Below are 26,130 nucleotides of genomic sequence, written 5' to 3' on the forward strand. Positions count from 1 at the left end.
GCAGTAGTTCAACTGCTTACCAAAGTTTTGAGGGATCTAGGCTTTTTTATCTTTCTGCTTCTCCATTCTTAGAATGTTAGGTTGTATTTTTCTGTTTGTGGTTTCAGCTTCATAAGATGGCTGCTGCAGCTCCAGACATCTCATCAGAATTCACTAGAGAAGGAGCCAGGACACAGGGCAGTGTTGGTTGGTTCTATCATTTTTTTAATGGAGAAAAATCAAAACTTTCACACAGGCTGCCTCTCCAATTACTTTCGTTTTATGTCTTATTGGCTGGAACTGTATGAACTTGGAACTCCAGCTCCAAAGCAGGCTGGGAACAAGTATTTTTGTCTAGGGCTAGATACATTGCTGTTCTGAACACAGCTAGGATTCTATTAGCAAGGAGGATGCAAGTGGTGGTAGTGGGTTGAAAAGTACAGTGTCTGCCTTAGTGAATTGAGCCCTAACTCCTATGTGTCTGTTTACTTCTTTGCAAAACAGAGTTGCTAGTACTACACTGGGGGGCTACCAGGAGAATTAAATGAGATCATATGTGCTAGGTGAAACCACACAATGGTGAGAGTATTTATTTCCTGACTTTATTACTGGTATAAAACAAGGACTGTATTCACTGGGGTAGGCTTGGTAGAAGAGGTACCTGGCAGAGGAGGTGTGAGCACACGAGAGAGGAAGGCAGGGTGTGGCCAGGCTTATGGCCACCAGGATGGTCCTGGATTTATCCCAAGGCCCCAGAAGGGCAGGGAAGAGAAAGAGGTTCTTCTCGACTCTGGCCTGCTGGGAAAAGCCCTCTCATGGCTTCTAAACCTTGGACCTCTTAGAGTGTGGGTTCTGACCCACACATATCTGTGTTTGTGTCGTGTGTGCCGGGGGTGGGGTGAGGTAACAGTGTTAATGGTTTTTGAGGTTGTTTCAGAAGAGAGGTAACTTTAAAAACATAACAACCTTGTCTGAGCTGAAACTGAGAAAGGACATGGGGCTTCCCTGCCTACACCCCATCCCTTTCTAGATGGTGGGGCTTTCAAGAGGGAAGGACAGTGAGGTGAGATCTTGCATCAGAACTTCAGGTCTCGGGGCAGTGGAAGTGGCCAGGAGCCCTGGGGGAGCCAGAAATGGAAATTCAAAGCATTTCACTGGCTGCGAATTGAGAGACTTCTGGGTTGTCAGCACAGTGTCTCATATCTCTTTGTAAAAATCCTTTATTTTAGCTTCTCTAGACTGTCAGCCCCTGAGGGCAATAACATGAGTGAATCGCAGGACCACGCAACAGTGCCTTGAACAGAGTAGGTGCTTGGTAAATTTGTGTTGAATGGATGGATGAAGCTCAGATAAATAGAAGCAGGATCATCCGCAGGATTGGAAAGTCTAGCATTCGTGAATCAGCAAACACTGAGGGGAGATTGGCTCCATACCCTTCAGTGGCGCTTTAGAGATGAGCTTTGTTAATCCTGACAGCAGCCTCTCTTAAACTTCCCTGTGCTTAGTGCCTGCTGGGACCGGCACTGGTTCCTTACACTCTTTGGACACTTTCCTGGGACCGCCAATATTGGAGACTGGGGTTTCTGGCTGCTCGACACCCATATTCCCAAATTCTGACAAGGCTCTCAGCCTCCTTTTGAGAACCAAATCCCCCCACCTCCACCCTAGTGGTTGCTCTAGCTTGTCAAGTAGTCTAGGTTTGGCCAACCAGAGCACAGGATTCTCCTGACAAATGTGATTGGTTGAAAGGGGGAAGATCTAAGCTGGACCAATCAGAGTAAACCTTAATCAGAACTTTGCCTGGGGCAGACACTTGCTCTTTTTTGCTGAACTTGAAACTGGAAGGGTGAAGCCCTGAGAGTCACTGTGCCTAAGAATGAACCAGACAGCGGAAAGTATAGGAAAGTGAGCCCTGATGACTTCATTTGAGCCCCCTTGATCAAGCTGTACCTGCAGTCATGATATTTCCAATCTTGAATCAATAAATTTATTTTCTGCTTAAGCAGGGTTTCTATTTGCAATGGCAAAAGTCCTGACTGGCAAGGTCTGAAAGTTTTAAGACTCTCACAGATAAATGCAGCTCAGGGTCCTGTGAGTGGAGCAGAAAGACTTGAGAGATGGCAGGAGTCAGCAGGACCCTCTTTTTTGGTTGACTGGGCAGGTACTCACAGAGATTTAGAAAATCTGAATGTATGTTGTCCCCAAAGGAGGACTAAGACCAGAGAGGAACAAACCTTCTGAGACACTTAATTTAACTCCTCAGAAGAAGTCTCAATAAGCAAGACCATCAGTACTGGAGTATACTACTGCCCCAGAAGGGAAGGAGAGATCCATCTCTGAAGGTATATAAGTGGTGGCCAGCAACCATCTGGCCTGAAGTTCGCAGAGGGGATTCAGGCGTTGGGGGTGAAGGGAAGAGTAACGGGGTAGATGACGCCATGTGTGGCATCTGACCACAGCAACGCAGGGGTGGCTTACTGGCTGCTGGGACCTCCTTTTGGCCCTTGAGAAGGCTGGAGCATGAGGGGATGGGGGCGCAGCACCTACAAATTTACACTCTTTGGGCCCCCAGGGGGAACTTCAGCACAGAGAAGACGGTCAACCAGGCTCTGCAGCCATCTTGCTAAGAAACGCCACAGGAAGGGAACAGCATGGCCAGCCAGGGGACCACTGGGCGTTGGGTGGGGCCCTTGGAGAGTCAGAACCATCTGGCTGGGAAGGCTGGGTGCATCCTGGAAGGAAGATAAACAGGGGGTGAGAACTTGGGGCCAAGCAGAACCCACAGCCCGCTCCCAACTCTCCTGGTTCCCAGCTCAGTCCAGCTCCCAGCTTGTGCTCAAGGTTGGCCAAGTCCTCTCTATCCTTGTGGGCGCCTTCCACCCCCACCCATCCCTCTTCTGCCCTAATAGCCTCGGAGCTAGTCTGCCCTGCCTCTACCCTATATGTGAGTATCGGGTCTCCCTGGCTCAACTGGGCTCTCCCGAGGGACAGGAGCTGAAGTATCTCTTCACCCTGGTCCTCTCCGCCCTCCTGCAGGGACTGCACATTGGGAGCTCAGTGACACCACGCTTGGCTCCTGTTACCTGGCATTTTTTCTGATACTTTGAACCCTCCTTCTGGGAACTGGGCTCACAGAGCAGGCCCAGCTCAGGCAAATGAGCAAACTGAGGCCCCTTCAATGGTCCCCCTTCTGTCCTGGCCTAAATGCCACTCCTAGTGAAACTTAGGGCTACCAAGCAGTGGCTGAACACCTCCCTCCCAGCCACGGCCTGCTGTGTGTGGGGAGTGGGGGAAGGGGGGGAGGGAGTGTCGTGAAGCCATGTGGGTGGGACTCTTACCCCTAGAGGATGCTGCAGGGGCGCTTCTGTGGCCGTGTGGGCTGCGGGCACAGGACGGCTCGGATCGCCTCATCAAAGACAGTTTTCAGGCCTCGCTGGGTGAGGGCCGAGCACTCCAGGTATTTCACTGAGTCTGGGTCAGGGCAGCAAGAGAACAGAGGCCTAGGTCAGGGCTGGGCAAAACCCCCTCCCAAGTCATACAACCACACCAGGCTGTGGGGGCCCCCTGGGCTGTGTCCCTCACACATTTACCCCCTCTGTGCCTCAGTTTCCTCATATCTGAAAGGAGGAAATTTATTTAGGGGAAAAGGTTAAGACCCACGACAGCAGGTTTGTGTCTTTCTCGAACACATAAGTCCGTAATTTGCGGAAGGTGGCAGGAATTTTGATACCTTCCTGGGAAGAAAGGAGCTCAAGCTACAGTGACCAAATCTCTCAGCACTTCACTTTCTTTCAGAAGACTGCCACATTCCTGCCTCCACCTTCCTGTAGGAGGCCTGAAGAACCCATGGGCTGCTCACCAGGACCTTCCAAATATCATTGAACTGGTCCTTCAGATTACCCCATTTTACAGATGAGAAAGCTGAGGCTCAGAAAAGTCGCTAGTCCAAAGTCACACACTAGACATTTCCTGTCCCCTAGGGGCTGCTGAGAACTCTCAGCAAGAGGAATGAGAAATGGGGAGCCTTGTTCACCTGTGAGGGGACTGTCCTTCTCCCATGTGACCACTCAGGGCTGGAGCCCAGGGCACAGTGAGGAAGGCAGGCTGAGCCCCACGCCCGGGGCAGTGTTCATGACCTTCTGGAAGGAACCTGTGTGAGTTTCTGTGTTCACAACAACCCAAGGTGTCTCCCTGAAGTGAGCAATTGACAAGTTCTCCCTGAGAGAAGCCTGGGGGCCAATTTTAGGAACCAGAGGAGGAGAGGGGCGGGAGCATGGAAATCTGCCTCCTCCCTAGAGCCCACTCCTCTGTGAGGAGGAAGCAGAATGACACTGATCGGCACCTGCTCCCTGCTAGGCGCTGAGCTGGGTGCTTCTGACAACCCTGTGAAGAAATTCTGTGAGTCCCCACTTCCTGGGTGAGGAAACAGGCCCAGAGAGGGGATGCCCCAGGCCCAGAGACACACAGCTTGGAGAGGGGAGCCAGGATCTCAGGAGGGGCAACCCAGGATGAGGGAAAGAAAGGATGGGGCAGGAACAAGGACACTGAAGCTCAGAGAGGATGTCATTTGTCTAAAGCCACACTTGGGACTCTCCCATCGCCCTTGCATATGGGAGCATTGTCCCAGCAGGAAGCATGGGCAGTGGTCCCAGGGCCAGGCTGGCAGGCACACAACACCAGGACTTAAGTCTGGGAGTCTCACGTAAACTTCTGTGCCCAGAAGAGTCTCCCTGGGCATTTGGCCACTTCTCCTTGCAAGGGACTGTGAGGGACTGTGGCCAATGTCCACTTCTTCCTTTCACACCCACCAACTGTGTCCTCCCTGGCACCTGCCACCCTCCTACTTCTTGGCTAGGAGTATCCAGAGAAAGAGTCCTGACTGGGGGCCTGGCCTTGCTCTGCACCCCAGTCTCCCACCTTGATCATGACTGAGGGAGCCACACAGCCCGGGTTCCAGTCTTAGCTCTGCCACATCCCAGCTGGGTGACCTTGAGCTCTCGACTTCTACCTGAGCCTCAGTTTCATTCTCTGTAAAGTGGGGTGATGAGAGTTCCTCCTTCATAGTTGCTATGATGATGAAGCAGGAGAATGCACAGGCCCAGCACCCAGGAAGTGCTCAACCCATGTCAGCTGGAATTGGCAGCTGCGCCACAAGTCAGCACACTGGACTGGTGGGCAGAGGCCGCCACTGCCTCACCAGCCCTGAAGGCTCCCCAGGCCTCCCCCTTGGCCTGGGCCAGTCCGAGGCAAGTCCAAAGTCATAAGTCACTGCCTCGACCCCATCTGGGATCAGCTCCAGGAAAAATCGGCTAGAGGCCAAGGCAGGACCCCCAAGTCATCTCCTTCTGGCAGAGAAAGGACCTTTAAGGAGGGTGCAGGCTAGCTTGTACAGATGGAAAAACTGAGGTCCAGAGCAGGGGAGCCCCTGGTCCGAGGTCACACAGACAGTGCCAGAGCTAGTACCAGAATCCAGGTTTCCAGGCCCCATCTTATCCCAAAGCCTCTGCTTTAAAATGGAAAGGGTCTCCAGCTCAGAGGCACTGTCTTGGGTGGAAGGAATCCAGGGGGCAGGCTGATCAGAAAGAAGAGAAGGCAGGGTCAATCCCCAGTATCCCTGAGGAAAGACCAGAGAGCCTGGGAGTCAGAGCCCCCAGGATGGGACGTAGGACCCAGTGTTTAAGCGGCAGCAGAGGCCCCCTGGGAAAGATGGCCTTGTCTCTGAGCAAGTCATGAGAAAGGGGAGGTGGAGGCTGCGGTTTCTCTTCCTGTGGAGAGATGTGAGTCCCCAGGGCCCTCCCAGTTCCGGCGGAAGGAAGAGGGTTAGGGTTGAGGGAGGGAAGGGCTGGAGGAGGCCCCATCAGTTCAGGGGCCAAACCCTGGGTGACCCAGAGAGCCCTGGGTAGCTGGATTGCAACTCATAGTGGCCAAAGCCTGCTGGTGGTCCCAGGCTCTTGGGCAAGTGCCTTGTCTCCAGGCAGCAGGCAAGTCAGGGCCTGAAAGACAGCAGAACTGGACACCATGGAAGAGGCCATATACACCAGTCATAGCTGGTGCAGACAGCCCTGGGCCACCACGAGGAGGGCCCCATGCCAGTGCCTTGCGGTTCTGTGTTCAAATCCTGCTTCTGCCACCTACCAGCTGTGGGACCCTGAGAAGTCACTTCACTTCTCTGGCCCAGTGACCGGGAAGCAAAGAGGAGTTGGGCTTAGAAGACAGGAGGGTGGGGAACGGGGGGTGAGAAGGAGGCAGAAGGGAAGGCATTACCCTTCAAATCCAAGCTGAAACAATCCCTCCAGGAAGCCTTCCCAGAAAACCCAAGCTTGAGTTGACTGCTCCTCCTCTGAGAAACCACAGCACATCCCACTCCAACCCTGCTTTGTCTGTCATGTCAGAATCTGCTTATGGATTGCACTAGTACCAACAGTGATCAACACAGAGTGTGCTTGGTGCTTCTCTGGAGGCTTCATGGGTGTGAATTCACTGAATTCTCCTAACCACTCAGAACCACTTCTATTGCCATATTTCACTGATAAGGAAACACAGGCAGAGAGGCTAAGTGACTCGTCCTGGGCCACACAGCTAGTACCCAGCACAGCCAGGGTTGGAATGCAGTCTGGCCCTGGAGGCTATGTTCGCAATCACCACAAGGCTGTGTCAGAGTTCCCCTCTCTGAGCCGAGCCCCCTACCAATCTCCTTGGCCAGTGCCAGGCCCTGCGGGTAGGTGATGGGTGCCAGCTTCTTCTCCTTCAGCTTCTCGATGGTGTCCTTGTCATCCCTCAGGTCCAACTTGGTGCCTACCAGGATGATCGGTGTGCTCGGACAGTGATGTCGCACCTCGGGGAACCACTGGGCCAGCGGGCAGGGGCAGGAGGTCATGCAAGGAGTTGGAAGAGATGAGGGGCACCAAGTTGGGAGAGGAGAAGAAGGGGGCATGAGGGTGTGTGGAAAGGAGAGGGCAAGGTCAGAGAGTAAAGTTAACTATCCCAAATGTCTCTGAGACCCGAGTTCCCCCATCCCCGCCCACCAGCCATGGTTGGCACTGGGAACCCTCTCTGCCCACATCCTCTGCTGCCCAGAGGCAGGCCAAAGTCTCCAGTCCCTCCCTGCCATGCTCCCCTCTTCAGGGTCGCCTGCCCTAACCCCTAAGGTCCTGCTCCATCCCACTCACCTTGGCCCGGACGTTCTCATAGGAGGCTGGGCTGACAAGGGAGAAGCAGATGAGGAAGACGTCCTGGGGAATCAAGCAAGGGTTACTGGTGAGGGGAGGCCTGGAGGCGTCCAACCTGGGCCCTCCACACCTGGGCAGCTACTGAGGGCTGGAGCAGCCCAGGGGATGCTGGGCTTTTAGGATCTGGCATAGCAGGGTTTCCCTTCTGTACAGCAGGCTGCTGCTTGTTTATCCAACACTTCCTAAAGGCCGGGGTTTCTTCCAAGTGGGTAATCCTCACATCACGCTGTAGTGATGCCATTGCTACCCCATTCTACAGACAGGGAAAGTGAGGTTTACAAGGATTAAAGGGTGTGCCTTCTGGAATTCCAGAGTCCGTGCTCTTACTACCCCTCTGTCGGTTTGCGGGTCCCAGCCCTTTCTCTGCCACCCTGGAGGGAGAGCCCAGAAGCCACAGAGCCACCTGCCGCTGTGCCCTTGTCTTCCTGCCCCCCGCCACGCCCCCCGGAGGCTGATCATCCCGAGCTTCCTTTGGAGCCCTGTCCAGGGTCTGCCTGCCCCACCCACTGGGCACGAGGTGGTGCCAGAGCCCACGGGAGGACGGGAAGGCACAGTGAAGACAGACAGAGGCGACAGACAGACAGAATGGAGGGCGGGGACTCCTTGAGCTGGGCCTCAAGGGGAGGGTCAGGGTTCACCAGGCCGAGCTGGCACTCCAGGCGGAGGAAACAGGGACGTGAAGGCCAGGACCATGAGGAGGGTGGGGTGATGTACCGTCTGCGGGTAGGAGAGTGGCCGAAGCCGGTCATAGTCCTCCTGCCCAGCTGTGTCCCACAGCCCCAGGTTCACAGGCTTGCTGTCCACCATCACATTGGCTGAATAGTTGTCAAACCTGTGGGAACAAGACAGAGGGTCCATCTCCAGCCCCAGAGTCTGCGGACTTGCAGTCCCTGGTTCCATGACAGAGGCCAAGACCCAGAGAGGAGCCACAATGGGACCCAAGTCACACTTCACCCTGCAGTTGGGGTTAATGTTTAATTTTTTAATGCCAGTCCATTATATTAAAAGAATGTTAAACACAGGAGAGCATAAAGAAGGAAACATTGTCTCTACTCTTTTTCTGCCCTGTCTATCCTTTCTGGGTCGGGAAGATCCCCTGGAGAAGGGATAAACTGCCCTCTCCAGTATTCTTGGACTTTCCTCATGGCTCAGCTGGTAAAAAATCTGCCTGCAATTCAGGAGACCTGGGTTCCATCCCTGGATTGGGAAGATCCCCTGGACAAGGGCATGGCAACCCACTCTGGTGTTCTTGCCTGGAGAATCCCATGGACAGAGGAGCCTGGCGGGCTACAGTCCATGGGGTCACAAAGAGCTGGACACGACTGAGTGACTAAGCACAGCAGACAGCACACATCCTTTGAAGAGATGATTTTTCGAGACTGTGTAACATTCTCTCAAAGGCACAATCAGAATAAACTTTACCCTCCTCTGAGGCTGAACGCTGCAGCTGGTCAACCAATTTTTTTTAAGTTATTTTTTTATGTGGACCATTTTTAAAGTCTTGAATTTGTTAACAGTATTGCTTCTGTCTTATACTGTGTTTTTTTTGGCCTAGAGGTTTATGGGATCTTAGTTCCCCAACCAGTGATTGAACCTGCACCCCCTGCATTGGAAGGCAAAGCCTTTATCACTGGACCCTCAGGGAAGTCCTGCGGGTACCCATTATTTGTTGAATGAATGCTCATTTCCATCTTAGTTTGGGTCCCCCCAGAAGCAAACCCTGAGATGAAAGTTTACTTGGGAAGTGATTCCAGGAGCCAAGGGAAGGGGCAGAAGCTATTGAGGTGTTACTGGGGGGCAGGTGGAACTGGGACTCCATCTTGCTGGGACCTCTGAGCTCAGGGCATCCCCCCTGAGGAGGCAGAGAGCTGGGGTATTTATCCACCTTCTCCACCTCCCACTGGCAGAGGGATATCCTGGGGTATTAATTCACTGGCCTTCCAGCCCACCCCAAAAGCTGCCAGTCACCGGAGATTTCAGGAAATGCCATTGGCACACACTGGAAAGGCACGTGCTGAAGGATATGCACATGCTAAACTCCCTGCCAATGCCAGACAGGCCTCTGGGACAATCACACGAGCTTCCAGATTTTTTTTAAAGGTTCAGTTCAATAGTATTTCTCGTTACACACATTCCTGAGAGGCAGCAGCTGGTCTCTAATGCTGTTCAAAAAGAAACTGGGATCAGAGAGATAGAGTGACTGACCCTAACCACACAACCAGTGAGCAAGTGACCCAACCAGGTGTGAAGCCAGTTCTGATTCCACGTCCAGTGTTCACTACCCCATGCCACAGCTGCTTCCGCAGCCTCCCTGAGGGCGAGGAACCACCACCTCTCTCTCTGCATTGAGGTCACCCACACAGGTCCTGCTTCCTGTCCCCTGACCTGGCCCACTGAGACCTCAGGCTCCTCCAGCTTGTCTCCCTTCACACATCAGCCAAGCCGTTTCCGTTTCTGGCAAGACTCAGGCTTCCTGCCTCCTTGAGTCTGTTCACGCTGTGCCCCCCTGCCTGGAATGCCCTCCCACCCTCTCCTTGTCGAAGGTGTTTCCTCACTCCCAGGCTGCACGGTCCACCGTGCTCTCCAGCCTGTGCCCCTGTCTGCCCGTGCCTCTCTTGGGAATACTCCTCTGTGCCTTCAGCACTCCGTCTCCCATTCATGCTTTGAAGCCCTGCCCAGGCAGTTCCTCCTCTGTGGGGAAACATCCCGGCCACCTCTTTCCTTGTCCCCCACCTGGAAAGATTTTGTCATCCCCTCCCTCAGGCAGCTACTTTGCCTAGACTATGAGCTGGCATTAATGTGTCTCTCCTGCCATGTAGCTGGGGCTCCATGGGGGCAGGGTCCGTGTCTCTTTATCTCTGAAATCTCAGGACTGGCACCTAGTAAGTGCAGGTAGAACAGAGTTAAACTGAACCAAAGCACTTGGGAAGCCACCTCCTCCATGAAGTCCTCCAAGAACATTGCTCAGTGACAGGCTGCAGAAGCCCTAGTGCTTCAGAGCAACTCAAAGACATTTGTCTTGTGACAGGCACCCTCCACCAAAACAGTGGGCCACTTGATGCTTTTAATACCCTGTGCTTGTCCAGCCTTCACTTCCTCAGATGGCCCTGCTCCCTCCTGCCTGGAAAGTTCCTGCAAATGCTCTTCCCCTGGCTTCCTCCTCTTCTTTCCTGGTGCCAGTCTGACTCTTACTCATCCTCTTTCCAGCCCCATCTCAAGGTCACCTCCTCCAGGAAGCCTTCCCTGAGCCCCAGCCAGGTCGGGGCCCCCACCCCACCCCTACTCAGTAATCTGTGGTGAACTCAGCACCCAAAGGCATCAGGCTTGGCTTGCTCCTTGCTGCCCTGAGGCCAGCATCGCATTTGGCACCTAGTGGCTCAGCGGTAAAGAATCCTGCCAATGCAGGAGACCGAGGTTCAGTCACTGGTTTGGGAAGATCTCCTGGAGAAGGAAATGGCAACGCATTCCAGCATTCTTGCCCGGGAAATCCTGTGCACAGAGAAGCCTGGCGGGCTACAGTCCATGGGGTCTCAAAAGAGTCAGACACGACTGAGCAGCTAAATGACAACAGCAACAGTTGCCCTGTGTCTGCTCTGAGTACCACCCATTACTGCTGTGGGATTTCAGGCCAAAGGCACTATTCAAGGAGACACCGCAGGGCGTGATGGGAAAAGAAGTCCCTGTGTTTTCTTTGGCTTCAGCCAGAAACACTCCTTTGGGGTGAGCTTAGGATATAGGGACTTTATCTCCTCTAATGTCTAGTCTGAAATTCTGACACCAAAAATTCCCTCAAGATTCCTTGAGCCAAGGATATCTACCTTCTCTGAACCAGCTCTAGGATCTCAGGGGCCACGGTGATGGGGAAAGAGCTGATTTGTAGGACCTGTCACAGGACTAAGCACTTGCTCTGGGGCCAGGCAGAGGGCTAGGGACCTTCATACCTTAGGTTTTGAAGTCCCATGTGACCCAAGGCAAAAGAACCTCAAATTATTCTCTTTAGACAGTTGAGGAAATCAAGGCTCTAAGAAGTCAAATAACTTATCCAAAGTCAGTCAGCTCAGGAGCACAGGAGCTGGGATTTGATCTGGTCTCCTTCTGAGCACTCATTTGTGAGTGAGAGAGAGTAGACTAGTGCTCCATAGGAGGGTGGATTTGCCTGGGGACAGCCCCCCGCCCCCAGAGTGGGAAGGGAGCAGAAAGTTCCTTGTGAAGCCTTGTCCTGGCTGTGTGACCCTGGGTGAGTAGCCCAGCTTCTCTGAGCCTCACTTTCTTCACTGTGAAAAAAGAAAAGCCCCATCTTTTAGGGCCACTAAGAGGATCCAGGCAGAGAGGACTTTCAAGCCATCCCAAGGGGAGATGAGAGCAACCTCATCCTGAAACAGCCCCCTCACTGGCCCCTCCCCAGAGCCTGAGGGATTCCTGCAGAGACAGTGATCTACAACCCCTGAGTCCCCCAGTCCAGAGACCCACAGGCAGCCAGGACCACCGGAACATACACCACCACTGTGGCCAACCCTCACTCTTTTCTTCCAGATGAGGAAACTGAGGCTCACAGACAGAAAGGGACTTGCCCAAGATCTCACAGTCAGTTGGTGGCAGAGCCAGGACTAGATCCTGTTACCCAGTTCAGAAAAGCCTGTGGTATAAGCATCACTGTGGGTTCATGGCCGGAGGCTCAGTGAAGTTTGAGCTCAGGTGCAGGGGCTCCCTAGTGGCTCAGATGGTAAAGAATCCGCCTGCAATGTGGGAGATGTAGGTTCCATCCCTGGGTTGGGAAGATCCCCTGGAGAAGGGAAAGTCTACCCACTCCAGGATTCTTGGGCTTCCCTGCTGGCTCAGACGGTAAAGAATGTATCTGCAGTGCAGGAGACATGGGTTCGATCCCTGGGTCAGAAAAATCCCCTGGAGGAAGGCATGGCAACCAACTCCAGTATTTTTGCCTGGAGAATTCCATGGACAGAGGAGGTTGGCGGACTGTAGTCCATGGGGTTGCAAAGAGTGGGACACAACTCAGAGACTAAGCACAGCACAGCACGTGGGGCTGACCCGGACCTGTGCAGAGGGCAGGGGGTCCATGCTTGCTGAGCACCCGGGGGTCCCAAATGCTGCTCCGGGTCCTTTATACTTAGATCATTCAGTGGACCCAGGAACTGGATTCTACATTGTGTCTGGGATTCAGAGCCCTAGAGTAACCTGCCCACGGTCACACAGCTGGTATGCTTTTACCCAGAGTCTATGTGGCCCCTTTCTGCACCCCTAGGCTACACACTCGGCTCTGTAGCCCTTCACCATGGAGAGGAGGAAGGGCATGGGACAGATGAAATGGCCCTCAGCCCTGCGCATCACTTGACCACCACCCAGGCCTCCAGGGAAAGGAAGGTGGACTCACAGAACACAAAGAACACGGGGCACGCATGGCTGCTGATTTGGGAACAGGGAGCACTGATATGTCAGGCGAGGCATGGACCCCTGTGAGGATTCGCGGCCCGGTCCTCGGGACAATAAGGAGCCACCGAAGGCCTTCACCAGGCGGCGGTGACATGCTCATCAGCTTTGCATTTGGAAAAGGTTTTCTTGGCCACTGGGTGGGAACATCTTGTAGAAAGGTCAGAGGGGAAGCTGGGAGACAGAGCCACTAGTGAGAGAGGCGGGTGGTTGGAGGAGGTACGGAGGCATGGGTGTCCCAGATGGGATGGGAGGGGACAGAGGCTGTGTAGGAGCAGTGAGCAGGCTTGAGCCAGCTTGACACAGGGAGGGATTAACACACCTGGTGGCAGGAGTATGGGGCAAGGGGGCATTGCGAGGCCAGGTGGGAAAACTCAGCCCGACCCCTGGAATCTCCACTAGGGAGGCTGGGCGCCATCCTGTCTATGGGAATCCAGGCTGGACTGCCAGTTTACAAAGGAAAGTGAAAACCTAATACTGGCCCATCTGACTCGAATTAACTCCTTGTGTTCTTCCCAGAGAGAAGCTCCGCAGAGCCGAGCTCCTTGCTGGGTGGCTGAGTTCCAGCACCCTCTCAGGGCAGACTGGAGCACTCCCTCTCTGCCAGCCAGGGTGGTCCAGTCACTGCAGAGCGCCAGCGAGGTGCTCAACTCTGTTCTAGCAGCCGGTCTAGTGAACTAGATGGACCAGGGCCCTGTCCTCACAGAGCTGCCATCCCAGCAGGAGAAGTCAGGTCAGGATGGGCAGCGGAGACCATCCAGCAGGGTGTGGAGGGGTGGAGGAGGCCTGGGTGGAGGGAGGGATTGTTTAGACTGGGGTCAGGGATGGGCTGCTTCAGCAGGGAACTGAGTGATGGGAAGGGGCGGGCGCAGAGGCCTGGGGGAGGCTGGCATGTCTGGTCCCCAAGGACCAAAATGGAGTGGGTAGGAAATGGGTTTTGAGAGGGGAATTCCAGCAAGATATTCCTCTATCTAGTTTTCGCATTTGAAAGCTCACCTGGGCTTCCCTTTGAGAGTGGTCATAAGGAGAGGGTAAGGGGGAGACCCTCTAGGCCACAAACGCCCCAGAGCAGGGTCTACCTACCTCGTCTTTGTGTCTCCAATGCCCAGCACCTGGCCATCCACAGAGCAGGCCTCAGTCTCCCCATCTGTAGGACGTGGCTTTGACTTCGAGCTCTTATCCCCCAACCCTAGGCAGTAAGTTGAACTCGCTCTCTCTCTTATCTGATCTGATTCTTGTGGCACAGGCCTCTGGCCCCAGCAAACCCTGCCACCCTGAGCCCCAGAGCCCTCCTGACCTTTATCCCTCTGCCGGAGATCTCAGGCTGCCTGTTTTCCCCAACTCTGCTCTCTCCAACTGTCCCCACCCTCCAGTGTCAAGGGCTCAGGGTGGCTTATTTTCCCCTCTCTGTCACAGGAGTGCAGGCTTTGAAGCAGGAGCCCCTCTAGGGGCTTGTCCAGAGACAAGTGACTCCGTATGGAAGACAAAGAGGGAGGGGTGCAGGTCTGGCTATATACCAGGCCGGGCCCAACACAAAATGAAAACGTAGGGCCCCTTGTTCAAACATTAAGAATTTGGGGATGGGGGCCTCCGAGCGTTAAACGAAGTGCAGGAGCCTCCTGTGTGGGACACTGTGAGCCTGCCTGGATGGCCCACCTGGGAGCAGGCCCTGATCTCTGACCCAGCTCCTCAGACTCCTGGGAAGGTAAACCCTGTCTGGTCCATCCTCTCTGTCCTGTAAAGTTGTCTAGGACCACCGAATCTGCTCGGGGCCACCAGGGGTTGCTGAGAGCACCTGGCCCTTCCTTGGCCTCTGCTGGTCCCCCCACCTTGCATCAGAGAACTCACCTCCCATCTCCCTGCACAGGGAAGGTGCATGGGCAGGGAACTTGGCACCTCCCAGCCCTGCCCCATTTCTTAAAGAAAGAGAAACTGAGGCTCAGAAAGGGGAAGTGTTGGGTCTAAGGTCTTTGAGCAAGTAGGCCCTTCAGCCCATCTGTGACCAGCAGGGGCAGGAGAGTAGGTGGTGCCAGTGACAGTCCTGGTGACAATGACCTTCTGCAGGAGGTGGTTGGCCTAATGCTGCACCTGCCTCCCTGCCACGTCTAGAGCCCACCATCCTCAGCACCAGGAGGCGCTGAGAAACGTTTGGTGTTGGATGGTGAGTGGGCAGATACAGGTTGATGCGAAGGGGGGCACTGGTGCCCTGATGGGGAATTGGGAACAGAACCAGACTAGAAATTGCTTTCCCAGGTTTCCTGCCCTCTGCCCTCTCCTAGCTGTCATCCTCCTGCCTGGGCTGGGGTCCCTGAGGCAACTGGAGCCTGGCCCCTTGTGCCAGGGAGAAATAGAGAGATCCTAGGCCACCTGGTGACCCTGGGGGGGGTGGGGTGGGGGGCAAGTCCCTGAGCTTCTGTGAGCCTCAGCTCCCCCCACAGACACTGTGGGACTAAAATAATCCCAACTCCTCCCACGAGCATCAGATGAGGTCACACACGTGTGACATTTCCAGGGACCGGCACCCAGTAGGCCCTTGAGAGATGATAGCTGTGATCTATCCTCCTAGGGCCTCTCCATAAAGTTCAATTCAGGTCAACTCAAAATATATACATCGTTTCTAAGATAATGTGTAGATTATACTGCATGTAAGACCCTAAGTCCCTTAAAGAACTGGAGATGGCCCCCTGCCCTCTGTAGACTCTTGGTCATGGAAAAGATCAGATAAAGTCTGTCTAGGGAGTGAGAGACCCCTTCAGGCTATGTCAGAAAGGCTTTCTGGAGGAGGGATGCTGGAGCTGGCCTGGAGGACTTAGACACACGGACATGGGAAGGAAGAGCACTTGAGGCAGAAGGAAGAGCACTTGAGGCAGAAGGAAGAGCTGGAGCAAAGATCCCGAAGTAGAAATGTCTAGGGTGTGTTTGGTGACCAGGCGGCCAGAAACAGAACAAGAACTGAAGAACTGGGTGGTGAAGCCAGAAGGGAAGGTTGGAGAAGGCCACGCAGAGCCTTGGGTGCTGTGCTGCAGAGCTGAGGGGCTGTCGTGAGGGAGTGGGGCCGCCGAGCATCAAGGAGAGAGGAGCTGGTGCTTCCGTTCACCCCACATACTCCTCCATACCTGCAAATCAGGTGACAGCCCTGCTCCACATCCAACACAAGGGTGGGTCCTGAGTGGTCTCCAGTGCCACTGTCCTCTCCCCCTGCACACGTGTGTGCCCTGACGTCTCCGGTCTCCCCATGTGTAGGCCCTCCTCCTGCACCCACTCCACTCCTCTGTCCCAGTCCCCTTCCACCCAGCTCTGCTCAGGCCAGCTCTCCATGTCTCCCTGCCTGAAGGCCCCGCTCCCTAGCTTGCCTCCTGCACCTCTCTCCCCTCTGGGAGCCTGGGGGGCTCATCCTGGAACAGGTGGCTACCTCCCCATCTGGATCAGCAGGCCCAAGACTGGCTGGAGCCTGACCCCCAAGTGCCCACACAGGCCCGGCACACAGGAAATGCCTGAAAGGGGGGTGGGCCTGGTGGTCCATGCGTGTCTCCCCAGCCTCCGAGCATCCCACCCACGTGCAGAACTCACACGGTGGGGATGTACTCTCCAGGGAAGGCGTTGGTGGTGTAGCTGATGAGCAGGCAGGTCTTGCCCACGGCTCTGAAAGACAGGAAGTTCAAGAGGACAGCAGTCAGGGGCCCTGCCTGAGACCTAGGGAGGTTTTCTGAGGACCTCCATGGTCCCTTAGCCCAGCCCTCAGGGGAGACCCAAGCCCCACCTCCGCGGGCCTCAGTGTCCCCATCTGAGAATTTCTGTATCAGCGTTATCACATTGAGATGTTTGTTAAAGGACAGACTTTGGGGTCCTACCCGAGATTCTGAATCATGGGTGTGGCGTGGATCTGGGAATTTGTAACAGGCTTTCCCAGGTGACTCTGATGTGAAACAGAGGATTAAGAGCAGCGGGTCCCCAGGAGGTTCCCGAAGCCTGACTAGGGCTCTGCCATTACTGCCCCGGGATCGAGATCCTTCATCACCCACCCAGCAGGAATGCGCTCTCAGGCAAGCCACATAACCTCCCCATGCCTCAGCTTCCCCGTCCAGAAAACAGGGATGAGATGAGTCTGGAGATGTAAATTAGATGAAGCCAGTAAAAGACTGAAGCACAGTCCTGGCACAGCATAGCAGACGCCAAATGTAGGGGACTGCCTGACCCCTCTCCTTCCCCTCCCACTTCACCAGAGGGTGTGGCAGTTAAGAGCGTGGAGTTCAGGAATCAGAGAGACCAGGGCTCAAATCCCATGAGGTCTTAAGCCAATGACTTAACTTCTTTGAGCTACAGTTTTCCCACCTGTAAGACGGGCCTAATATGAGGGTTGTTGGGAGGATGAAACAGAGCGTGAGGAAGCCCAGGGCCTGCACACAGTAAGCACTAAGTTAGAAGTGAGTGCCATGACTGGTGCTGTCTGCGCCCTGAATCTGCTGGGCTGGGAGGGGGTGGGGGCCACAGGTAGCCCTGGGCCTTCCCCTGCTCCACTTGGTTTCGTCACTTCTGGCTCTGAAGGGGGCCACCCGCCCTTTTCTCTCCTCGTCCCCTCCCACCCCCCCGCCTGCCAGCAAGGTACCTCTGAGTGACTGGAACGTTGCGGCTTCCGCCCTCCCCTCCTCATATCAGATACAAAGCAGAAGTGAGCAGGACTGGACAGGCGGGCAAAGCCGTGTATCACAATCAGCTAAAGGCTGCCTGATAAACCAGCCCCCACCCCCACTATCCCCACCCTACTGCCATGATAAACCAGCCCCCTACCACTACCCCACCTTGAACAGGAAAGTCAAGTCTCTTAAGGCCTCAGGCTGCCCCTCTGTAGGATGGGAGGCCTGGACGAGAGCCTGCCGGCTAGAACATGCTGGAACACGCTGGGGTTGGATGGACCTACAGAAGACTTCAGGAGGCACCTTTGTGTTGGACCCTGAGGCAGTGTTGCTGGCAGGCCCAGGAGATGGGATATCAAACCTGTCATTTTACAGATGAGGAAACTGAGGCCTGTAAGGGCACTTGACAAGCTAAGGTCACAGAGATCCGACCGCTGAGAAGGGCCTTCAGTTCAAGCCTGGGCCGTCCCCCGCAGCCCCCCCCACCCCGCCCCCCGCCTGCCCTAGCGCTGCTTCTCACGCCCCTCCCCCCCGCTCCTCACCCACGTCCCCCGCACCACCTCCCCAGCCAGGCAGGCTGAGACTTAGAAGGCAAGCTATACCGAGCACACGTACGTGCAGGACAACCACTCAAAACAGCTCAAGCGACCCGACATCCGCCTTGAGGGCATGGACCTCTTCCCAGATGGCCAAGCTTTGGTTCAGAGAGGCACTGTGACTTGCAAAAGGCCACTGTGACTTGCAAAAGGCCACACAGCAAAGCAAGTCAGGGACTAGAGCCCAGGTCAGCCTGGGGCCCCACCCCCCACCGGCAGCCACAGATTTAGAGACCAAAGTCCCATAGGAGATCAGCCCCAGCTCTCAGGGCGCAGGTGAGAGGCCCCAGGTACCCCTAAGCGCAGTCTTTTACCCAGGCAGTTTCCGGGATGAGTGGGGCAGAGAGTGAAGCTGTGTGCAGCCCACTCCTGGGGTTCCCTCTGGGCTCTGGGAGAAAAAGGGAGCAGTTCCTCTGGCTGCCTCCTAGGGACCCCTCTGTCTGCAGGCAGGGGGCTTCCCCAGGGACTCCAGGGTGGGAGGGCCCCAGGGCTACCCCCGGAGGGAGCTGTGAACAAGTCCAGCCAGATACCTACCCATCTCCCACCACCACACACTTGATGGCCTGCATGGTGTCCGGGGCCTGGGGGCTGGTAGTGGTGACAGCTCAGAGCCCCAGCGTTTCTGCAGCCGCGCGGGGTGTGGAGAGCTGGAGAGGCGTCCTGAATGGGGAGCAGCAGCAGCGGGACAGGAGGCAGGAGGAAGCGGAAGGGGAACTTACCCAAGCCTCTGCCCCCACGGCCGTTTGCAGAAGGCGGAGCGTGCGGTCTGGCAGAACGGCTCCAGGGCAGGGCGGCCCTCGGGTGCTGGGCTGGGCCCTTGCCAGCCCCACAGGTATCGCTGCTCTGAGGCACCAGCAGGAGATCTGGGGACCCTCGGGGCTGGAGACGTACTTCCACAGGCAGGGCCAGAGCTGTTCTCTAAGAACCGGAGGCTTCCAAGAGTGTAGTTCACCTCAGTTCTAAGCAATAAGCATTTAATGAGCACCTGCTGTGTCCCAAGCACAGGAGCTAGCACTCATGAGCCCAGGATGTGAGTGGGAAGATACAGCTTCATCACAGGGGTTCATAAAACAAACTAGGAAGCAATGGGGGCACAGAGGACTGGCAGGGAGGGGATCTCAGAGTCACACAGAGGGTGAGCTGGGACCTTCAGGGTGGCACTTGAGCAGGTACGTTAAAGCTGGTGTCAGAGAAAGGGCACTCCAGAGGGGACTGCCTAGGCAAGACAGGAAGACTTCCCTGAGCAAGGGCCAGTGTGGAAGCCCCTGAGTGTGCAAGGATGGGGGAAATATGATGAGGCACGGAAGAGAGGTGGGGAGTCAGCTGATGGAGAAGGGGAAATGGAAGTGACTGGTAGTGCCACACCTGCTGGGCCCTGTGCTGGAGGGAGCCCGGGGACAGGCGCCCTGGCTCAGGAGCTGTGGCCCGTTTAAACGATGCTGAAACTGAAGGTCTGGGGCTTAGGTTGATTCATGAGGACTGCCCAATCTGAAGTCAAACCCAGGGTCAGGTGACTTCAAGCTCCTCTTCACCCCAGCTGCTGTCTGGGGGACAAAACCTGAGTTCTGCAGCTGGGTAGGGCAGGGGAGTGAGCCCGCTTGGCCTCCAGGAGACTCAGGATCCCAGTGGCACTGGTTTTCCGCAGGGAGCTCCAAGTTCACCTAGCTGTTACTCTCATCGCTAGTGCTCCCCACACCCAGCACCCTTCTGGCTCTAGGGACAAGGGGAGGGAGGAATGGGCAGAGTCGCTCACTGGTCACTCAGGACAAACCAGGAGACTGCCCAGAGAGTGTGGAACACCAGGTGCTGGGTCAATGACCCCTCTCCCGCCAACAAACACGAGGAGCTGAACCTTCCTGAACCTTCCATGCAAGCTACAGGGTTGCCAAAAATGGCTTCCACAGAAAAGGAAAGGTCCTCCCTGAGGACCTGCTCTAAAATCATTGGCCAGCCAATGATTAAAACTCACCAACCAACTTTGATGTCTTTTCTCTGTGCTTTGCATGGGCTGAGTGGAGACAATGCAAAGCCTTAATGGCACCCAGCCAGGGTCAGGAAGGTCAAGGGTCCCCCCTACAACCCAGACTGGGCACCTCACAGGCCACCTAAGGACTTTGTTTTGGCTACTCCCCCCAAATCCACATTCTTTTCCCAACCATTGGGATCCCATAGGGTAATCTCTGTGTTAATCTAACGAAAACAATGTACTCAATGCAATCCTGGATTGGATCCTGAAACAACGGGGGGAAAAAGGATATTAATGGAAAAGGCAGTAAACTCCAAGACAAATTTGAAATTAAATAGTAGTATTATACTAAGGTTAAGTTCTGTGGTTATATAAATGCTGTTAACATAAGGGAAAACTGATTGAAGGATATGGTGAATTCTATCACTGTCCTTGCAATTTTTCAGTAAATCTAAGTTTATTCCAAAATAAAATGTTTATTTAAAAAGAAAATAGAAGAATGCACCTCTTCAGGAAGACACAGACAATGCAAATGGCCACGTGACTTGGAAGCGGATATATGTACTGTGTTTCATCCCCCGTTTGTCCCCTGGGGTGGAACTCCCTTGTGCAGTGAACAATCTACTCAACTGTACATGGTCATGATGGCCCTAAATTTGTACCTGCCCTCCATACTGAGAAAGCCAATCTCCAGGACAACACAAACAAAATCTTCCCTGACTTAGGGCCACCCGAATCCCTCCTTCCTTCTGCGAATATCCATTATATACCACTTGAATACCTAGCTCTGGGCTTGGCACTGCAGTGGATACAAAACCAGGAAGACGAGAAGCTGCCCCTGAGGAACCTATAACCTGTAACGAGAGTGACTCAGAGGCCTGGGGACCACAGATTATCTTGGGATGGCCCCAATCTGCAGGTAGCCCTATGGCTGTGAGGACAGGGCAGGGATGGCAGGAGAATAAATGGGGAGTAGGGCAGCCTGGGTGACCACCGGGTGTCTGCAAAGCAAGAGGAGAAGTAGCAGTCTCTGCGGGCCTCCAGTGAGGCAACCACTGCTCTAAACCCTGGCTGGTGGTGTCTCTATTATTCCCCCACTTTACAGATGAGAAAACTGAGGCCCAGAGTGATTGATGAATTTGCCCAGAGTGACTCGATGCACTTGCAACCATTACACTGGAAGCCTCGTTTTTTTGCAGATGGGGCATCTGAGGCTCCTGTGCATGTGATCAAGACCAAGATACAGCAGCAGTGGCCTCCTCTCCAGGCCTCTTCACTTTTTCTTTTTTGTTTTTAATTATCTGTATTGAGACATAGTTTACATACATTAAATGAATCCATTTAAAGTGTTCAATTCCATTCATTTTCACAGATACTGGTTTGGCCCAAAAGTTCATTCAAGTTTTTCCATAACATCTTACAGAAAACCCAAGTGAACTTTGGGTTCATTTGGCCAACCCGATACATATATGCATGAAATCTCTACCACAGTCAAGACGCCAAACATCAGAGAACTTTCCCACTCTTGTGGAAGGTTTCTTCTCACCCCTGCACATCCACTCCCCCACCCCCATACCCCCACAGAGAAGCTCTGATCTGCTTTCTATCATTATAGATTACCATGCATTTTCTAGTGTTTCCCATAAATGGAATCACAGTATTCAGCCTCTTGCAAAAGGTTTCTTTCCCTCGGCGTGTTTTTGAGCTCCATCCGAGCTGCTGTATGCCCATGGTCCATCCCCTTTTGTTAGTGAGCAGTTCCATCCAGGGATGTGTCACAGTTTGGTTACTCATTCAGTCCTCTCTTAACCACACTGTGCAAGCTCACTGACTCACAGAAGCACGGGGTCTCTGGGCACACGCAGAGGGATCATAGAGGGCATCTTTATCCAGCCCTGCCTCTGCACTTCTGGTATCCAAGGCTTGGCCCACGAAGCAGCTGCCCAGTCCAACTCACATATCTCCAATGATGGGGAACTCATTCCCTTAGGGGACAGTCTCTCCCACCTTGGGCAGCTGGGCCTGTTAGAAAACCCTTCCTCATTTTCAGCCCAACTCACCTCCCTAGATCGTGCTCACAGAGGTCCTAGTTCTAATCCAGGGGCTGCTCAGGTCAGCTTCCTCCCCCCACCACAGGCCTTAGCATTCTGGAAGCACCCAGCAGTGTACTGGTAAATGTTTAACCTGTAGCTGTTGTTCAGGTATCTTTGCTTGTGTATAATATCATGTGACATGATTGCATCAAAATGCATTTATCCCATCTCCTGTTACTGGATATGCATGAGGCTTGCGATGTTTGCTTTACAAATAGTTCTGCTATGGATATTTATGGACACCTGAAGTTGGTGGGTGAGGTTTCTCTAGAAGAGGGACGGCAGAGCTGTCGGGCACCTACATCTTTCACCTAAATGCAGAGTGAAAGTCATTTTTCAGGGATCCTCATGGTCCACACACTTGCCCACATTTGGCTTTGTAAGACTTTTTGCCAACTTCACGGGTATGAATTAGCATCTTGTTGCAGATGTAATTTATACTAACTTGTTTCTAGTGAGGCTGAGCATCTTTATCAGACACTGATGACTCCTGTTCCATAAATTTTCTCGTCATATCGCTTGTGCACATCTCTACTCTCTGATACTTATTTGGTGAAGTTCTTTATATATTCTGATTTTCAAACTTAAATTTACTATATGCATTACAAATCTCTCTTCCGGTCTTCGAGATGTCTTATAATCAGTTATGACTTTTAATACATAAAATTTTCACTTGGATGTAGTCTGATTTAAATTTCTTTTCTAATAACTTGTGCTTCTGGAGTGAGTTTTGCTTACAAAGTTCTGCCTTATTCCCAACTTCATCAAGATATTCTACCGCATTTTCTTCTAAAGCTTCTAAAGTTTCATTTCCTACATTTAGGTCCTTAAACATTTGGGATGGATTTTAGGCTGTGGTAAAATAAGATTTCTTCAGTTTTCATGAGATTAAGGATTTAATTTCACCATTGCCATGACCAATTACTCCAGACCACTTTAAGAATAATTGTTTCAGTTCAGTTCAGTTCAGTCGCTCAGTCGTGTCCGACTGTTTGCGACCCCATGAATTGCAGCACGCCAGGCCTCCCTGTCCATCGCCAACTCCCGGAGTTCATTCAGACTCACGTCCATCGAGTCGGTGATCCCATCCAGCCATCTCATCCTCCGTCATCCCCTTCTCCTCCTGCCCCCAATCCCTCCCAGCATCAGAGTCCTTTCCAATGAGTCAACTCTTGGCATGAGGTGGCCAAAGTACTGGAGTTTCAGCTTTAGCATCATTCCTTCCAAAGAAATCCCGGGGCTAATCTCCTTCAGAATGGACTGGTTGGATCTCCTTGCAGTCCAAGGGCTCTCGAGCACGCAGGTTTCAGTGACTGTGGCACTTCGGGCTCAGTTAGTTGCGCTCCTGGACTCTGGGGCACAAGCTCAGTAGTTGTGATGCACAGGCTTATTTGCCCAGCAGCAAGTGGGATCTTCCCCAAACAGGGATCGAACCTGTGTCTCGTGCATTGGCAGGTGGATTCTTAACCCCTGAACCACAAGAGAAGCCCCAGCACCATTTTTTATTTGTTTCCATTTTGGGCTGCACTGGGTCTTCATTGCTGGGACTTTCTCTGGTTGTGGCAAGTGGGTGCTACTCTTCTTGCTTCCCTTGTTGCAGAGCACAGGCTTCAGTACTCGTGGTGCCTGGGCTTAGTCACTCGGCAGCATGTGAGATCTTCCTAGACCAGGGATCAAACCCATGTCTCCTACATCGGCAGGCAGATTCTTAACCACTGGACCACCAGGGACATCCCAGCAGCACCGTTAATGAGCTCAGCTGCCTGTCTTGTCACCAGTGAGCTGCAGCCAAGCTGTCCACAGCAAGTGTGTCTGTGTGTGAGTCTGTTCCTAGCTTCTCCATCTATTGGTCTATGTGTCCACCTTGGAGCCAGCATCACGCTGCCTTAATTACTGAAATTCTGTGTTAGGTCATTATATTCAGAAGGGCTAAGTCTCCTCTCAAACTTTTTCAAAGTTGTTACAGTTGTCACTAACCATTTGCTCTTTCACAGAAATTTTAGAATCAGCTTGTCAAGTTCCAAGAAAAACTATGACAGGATTTTGATTAGAATTCTGTTCAATTTATAGAAGAATTTGGAGAGAATTGACATCTTGGTAACATCCTTCAATCTTCCTACCATTAACATGTCATATTTCTTCTTTATAGCTTTCAATAAAATTTTATAATTTCGCCTAAGAAATGTCATGCACTTTTAAAGTAAGATTTATCCCTTGATACCTTATTACTTTCAGTGTCATTATAGCTAACACTTTTTAAAATGTCATTTTCTGTTTGTTGCTTATACATAGAAAAATGTCAAACATTGTAGATTGCACTTATATATATGGCAACCTGGATGGAAATTCTTATTATAATTTATGGAGAGTTTCTTACTAACGAGTCTGTTTTTGTAGACAGTCTTATCTGTGAAAAATGACAGTTTTATTTCTTCCTTCCCAATTTTTATAACATAACTCCTTGGGTTGAATAGAATCAGTGATGGCAGGCATCTTTGCTTACTGATTTTACAAAGAATGCTTCTAAGTAATTAACCTCCAATTAAAATAAATAAATTTATATTTTAAAAAAAGAATGCTTCTAGTATTTCACCACTGAATGTGATGCAGGGTCTTCTTGGCAGATATAATTATCATATATTATTATCAGTTAAAGAAACTTCCTTGCTATTCTTAGTAATAACAGCTTTATCTTGATCATAAGTGTTTAGTTTTGAGTGCTTTTTTTTTTCTTATGTATCTATGGTGATACTGAGAATAATATTAATACATTCCCTGATGTTCACTTGGGGCTTCCCTGGCGGCTCAGCAGTAAAGAATCTGCCTGCAATGTAGAAGACATGGGTTCGATCCCTGGCTTAAGAAGATCCCTTGGAGAAGGAAATGGCAACCCACTCCAGTACTCTTGCCTGGGAAATCCTGTGGACAGAGGAGCCTTGCAGGCTACAGCCCATGGGGTTGCAAAAGAGTCGGACATAATGTAACAACTAAGCAAACAAACGTTCACTTACCAATGAATTAGGGAAGTCAGGTTTATTCCTGCATAAACCTAATTTAGTCTATCTGGGAAATGCTGCTGACTATCCCTCAATAGCCATTCTCCATTTCTTTTTAAGAACAGAGCTCCAAGATTTGTAGCCAACCCTAAGCATACCCAGCTGAAGTCCGCGTCTCTCAGTGTCCCCGGCAACAAGATGTGGTCCCGTAATTACATTGGGAGGAAAAGGGTATGAATGGAGTGCAGTTTGTATTACCATCTCCTTGAAGGCTATGCCATGTGTCCTGTACATCTTTTTTTCCTCTCCACTGGACAGGAAGTATTGATAGAAATACTGCTGCAATCCTGGATGTGTGGGAGATGGTGGATTTGAACAATTCACATCTGGATGTGAGAGAGAAATACACCTTGTCTTCTTTAAGCCACTGTGTTTGGAGGTTTTTTGGTTATAGCAGCTTAAACTGTACCCTAAGAAATGCAGTCATGATGATTGTCTTTGATATATCGCTGGCTTCAAACTGCCAGTATTGGTGGGGGACCCCAGTTTCATCAGTGAGATTTGCCAGTAATTTTCCTTTTTCACATTGTCTTTTTTTTTTTTTTTTTGAGGGGAAGGTATCAAAGTTATACTAGTTTCATGAAATGAGTTGGCAGTAGTTATCTTTTTTTCCATTTTTAGAGAAGTTTGGGTAATGTTGTATTGTCTCTTCATTGAATATTTTGTAATATTTGTAAAGTTATCTGTGCCTAGTTTGGGATGATGTAAGAGGAGGGGGTGGTAGATTTTAAACTACTAATTCAATTTCTTTAATAGATACAGAGCTATTCAAAATTTCAATTGCTTTTCAAGTCAATTTTTGTCTATTTTTCTAGAAATAGTCAATATATTTTTCTATTTTGCTTGGGTTTTCAAATTCACTGATATAAAGCTATTCATAGTATTATTTTATATCTTTTTAATCTCTACTTTTTAATTTTTGTTATATCCCTTCTTTTCATTCTGCATTGACTATTTTTGTCTCCAAACTTTGTTCTTGTTTCCCAAATCTGTTCATGTTATTAGTCTTTTCAAAGGACCACCTTTTGGCCTTGTATATCCTTTCTACTATACAATTTCTTCCACTTAATTTCTGGTCTTTGAGTTTATTCTATTGTTCTTATTTTAGTTCTCAGTTTTGAATGCTTAGGTC

General features: G+C 52.0%; 1 protein-coding gene across 1 annotated transcript; it reads right to left on the reverse strand.

Annotated features, from left to right (window-relative positions):
* Nucleotides 1–328: 328 nt before the first annotated feature.
* Nucleotides 329–18,545, reverse strand: RAC2 (Rac family small GTPase 2). Its single transcript, XM_068972028.1, has 7 exons — nt 18,418–18,545; nt 16,224–16,295; nt 7,923–8,040; nt 7,149–7,211; nt 6,667–6,826; nt 3,318–3,450; nt 329–2,711 (listed from the first exon to the last, which is right to left on the reverse strand). The coding sequence occupies exons 1-6, from the start codon at nt 18,450–18,452 to the stop codon at nt 3,320–3,322; spliced, it is 579 nt and encodes a 192-aa protein (XP_068828129.1). The 5' UTR covers nt 18,453–18,545; the 3' UTR covers nt 329–2,711; nt 3,318–3,319.
* Nucleotides 18,546–26,130: the final 7,585 nt, after the last annotated feature.

The sequence above is a fragment of the Capricornis sumatraensis genome, chromosome 4 (genome assembly GCF_032405125.1).
Source record: "Capricornis sumatraensis isolate serow.1 chromosome 4, serow.2, whole genome shotgun sequence".
Taxonomy (NCBI): Eukaryota; Metazoa; Chordata; class Mammalia; order Artiodactyla; family Bovidae; genus Capricornis; species Capricornis sumatraensis.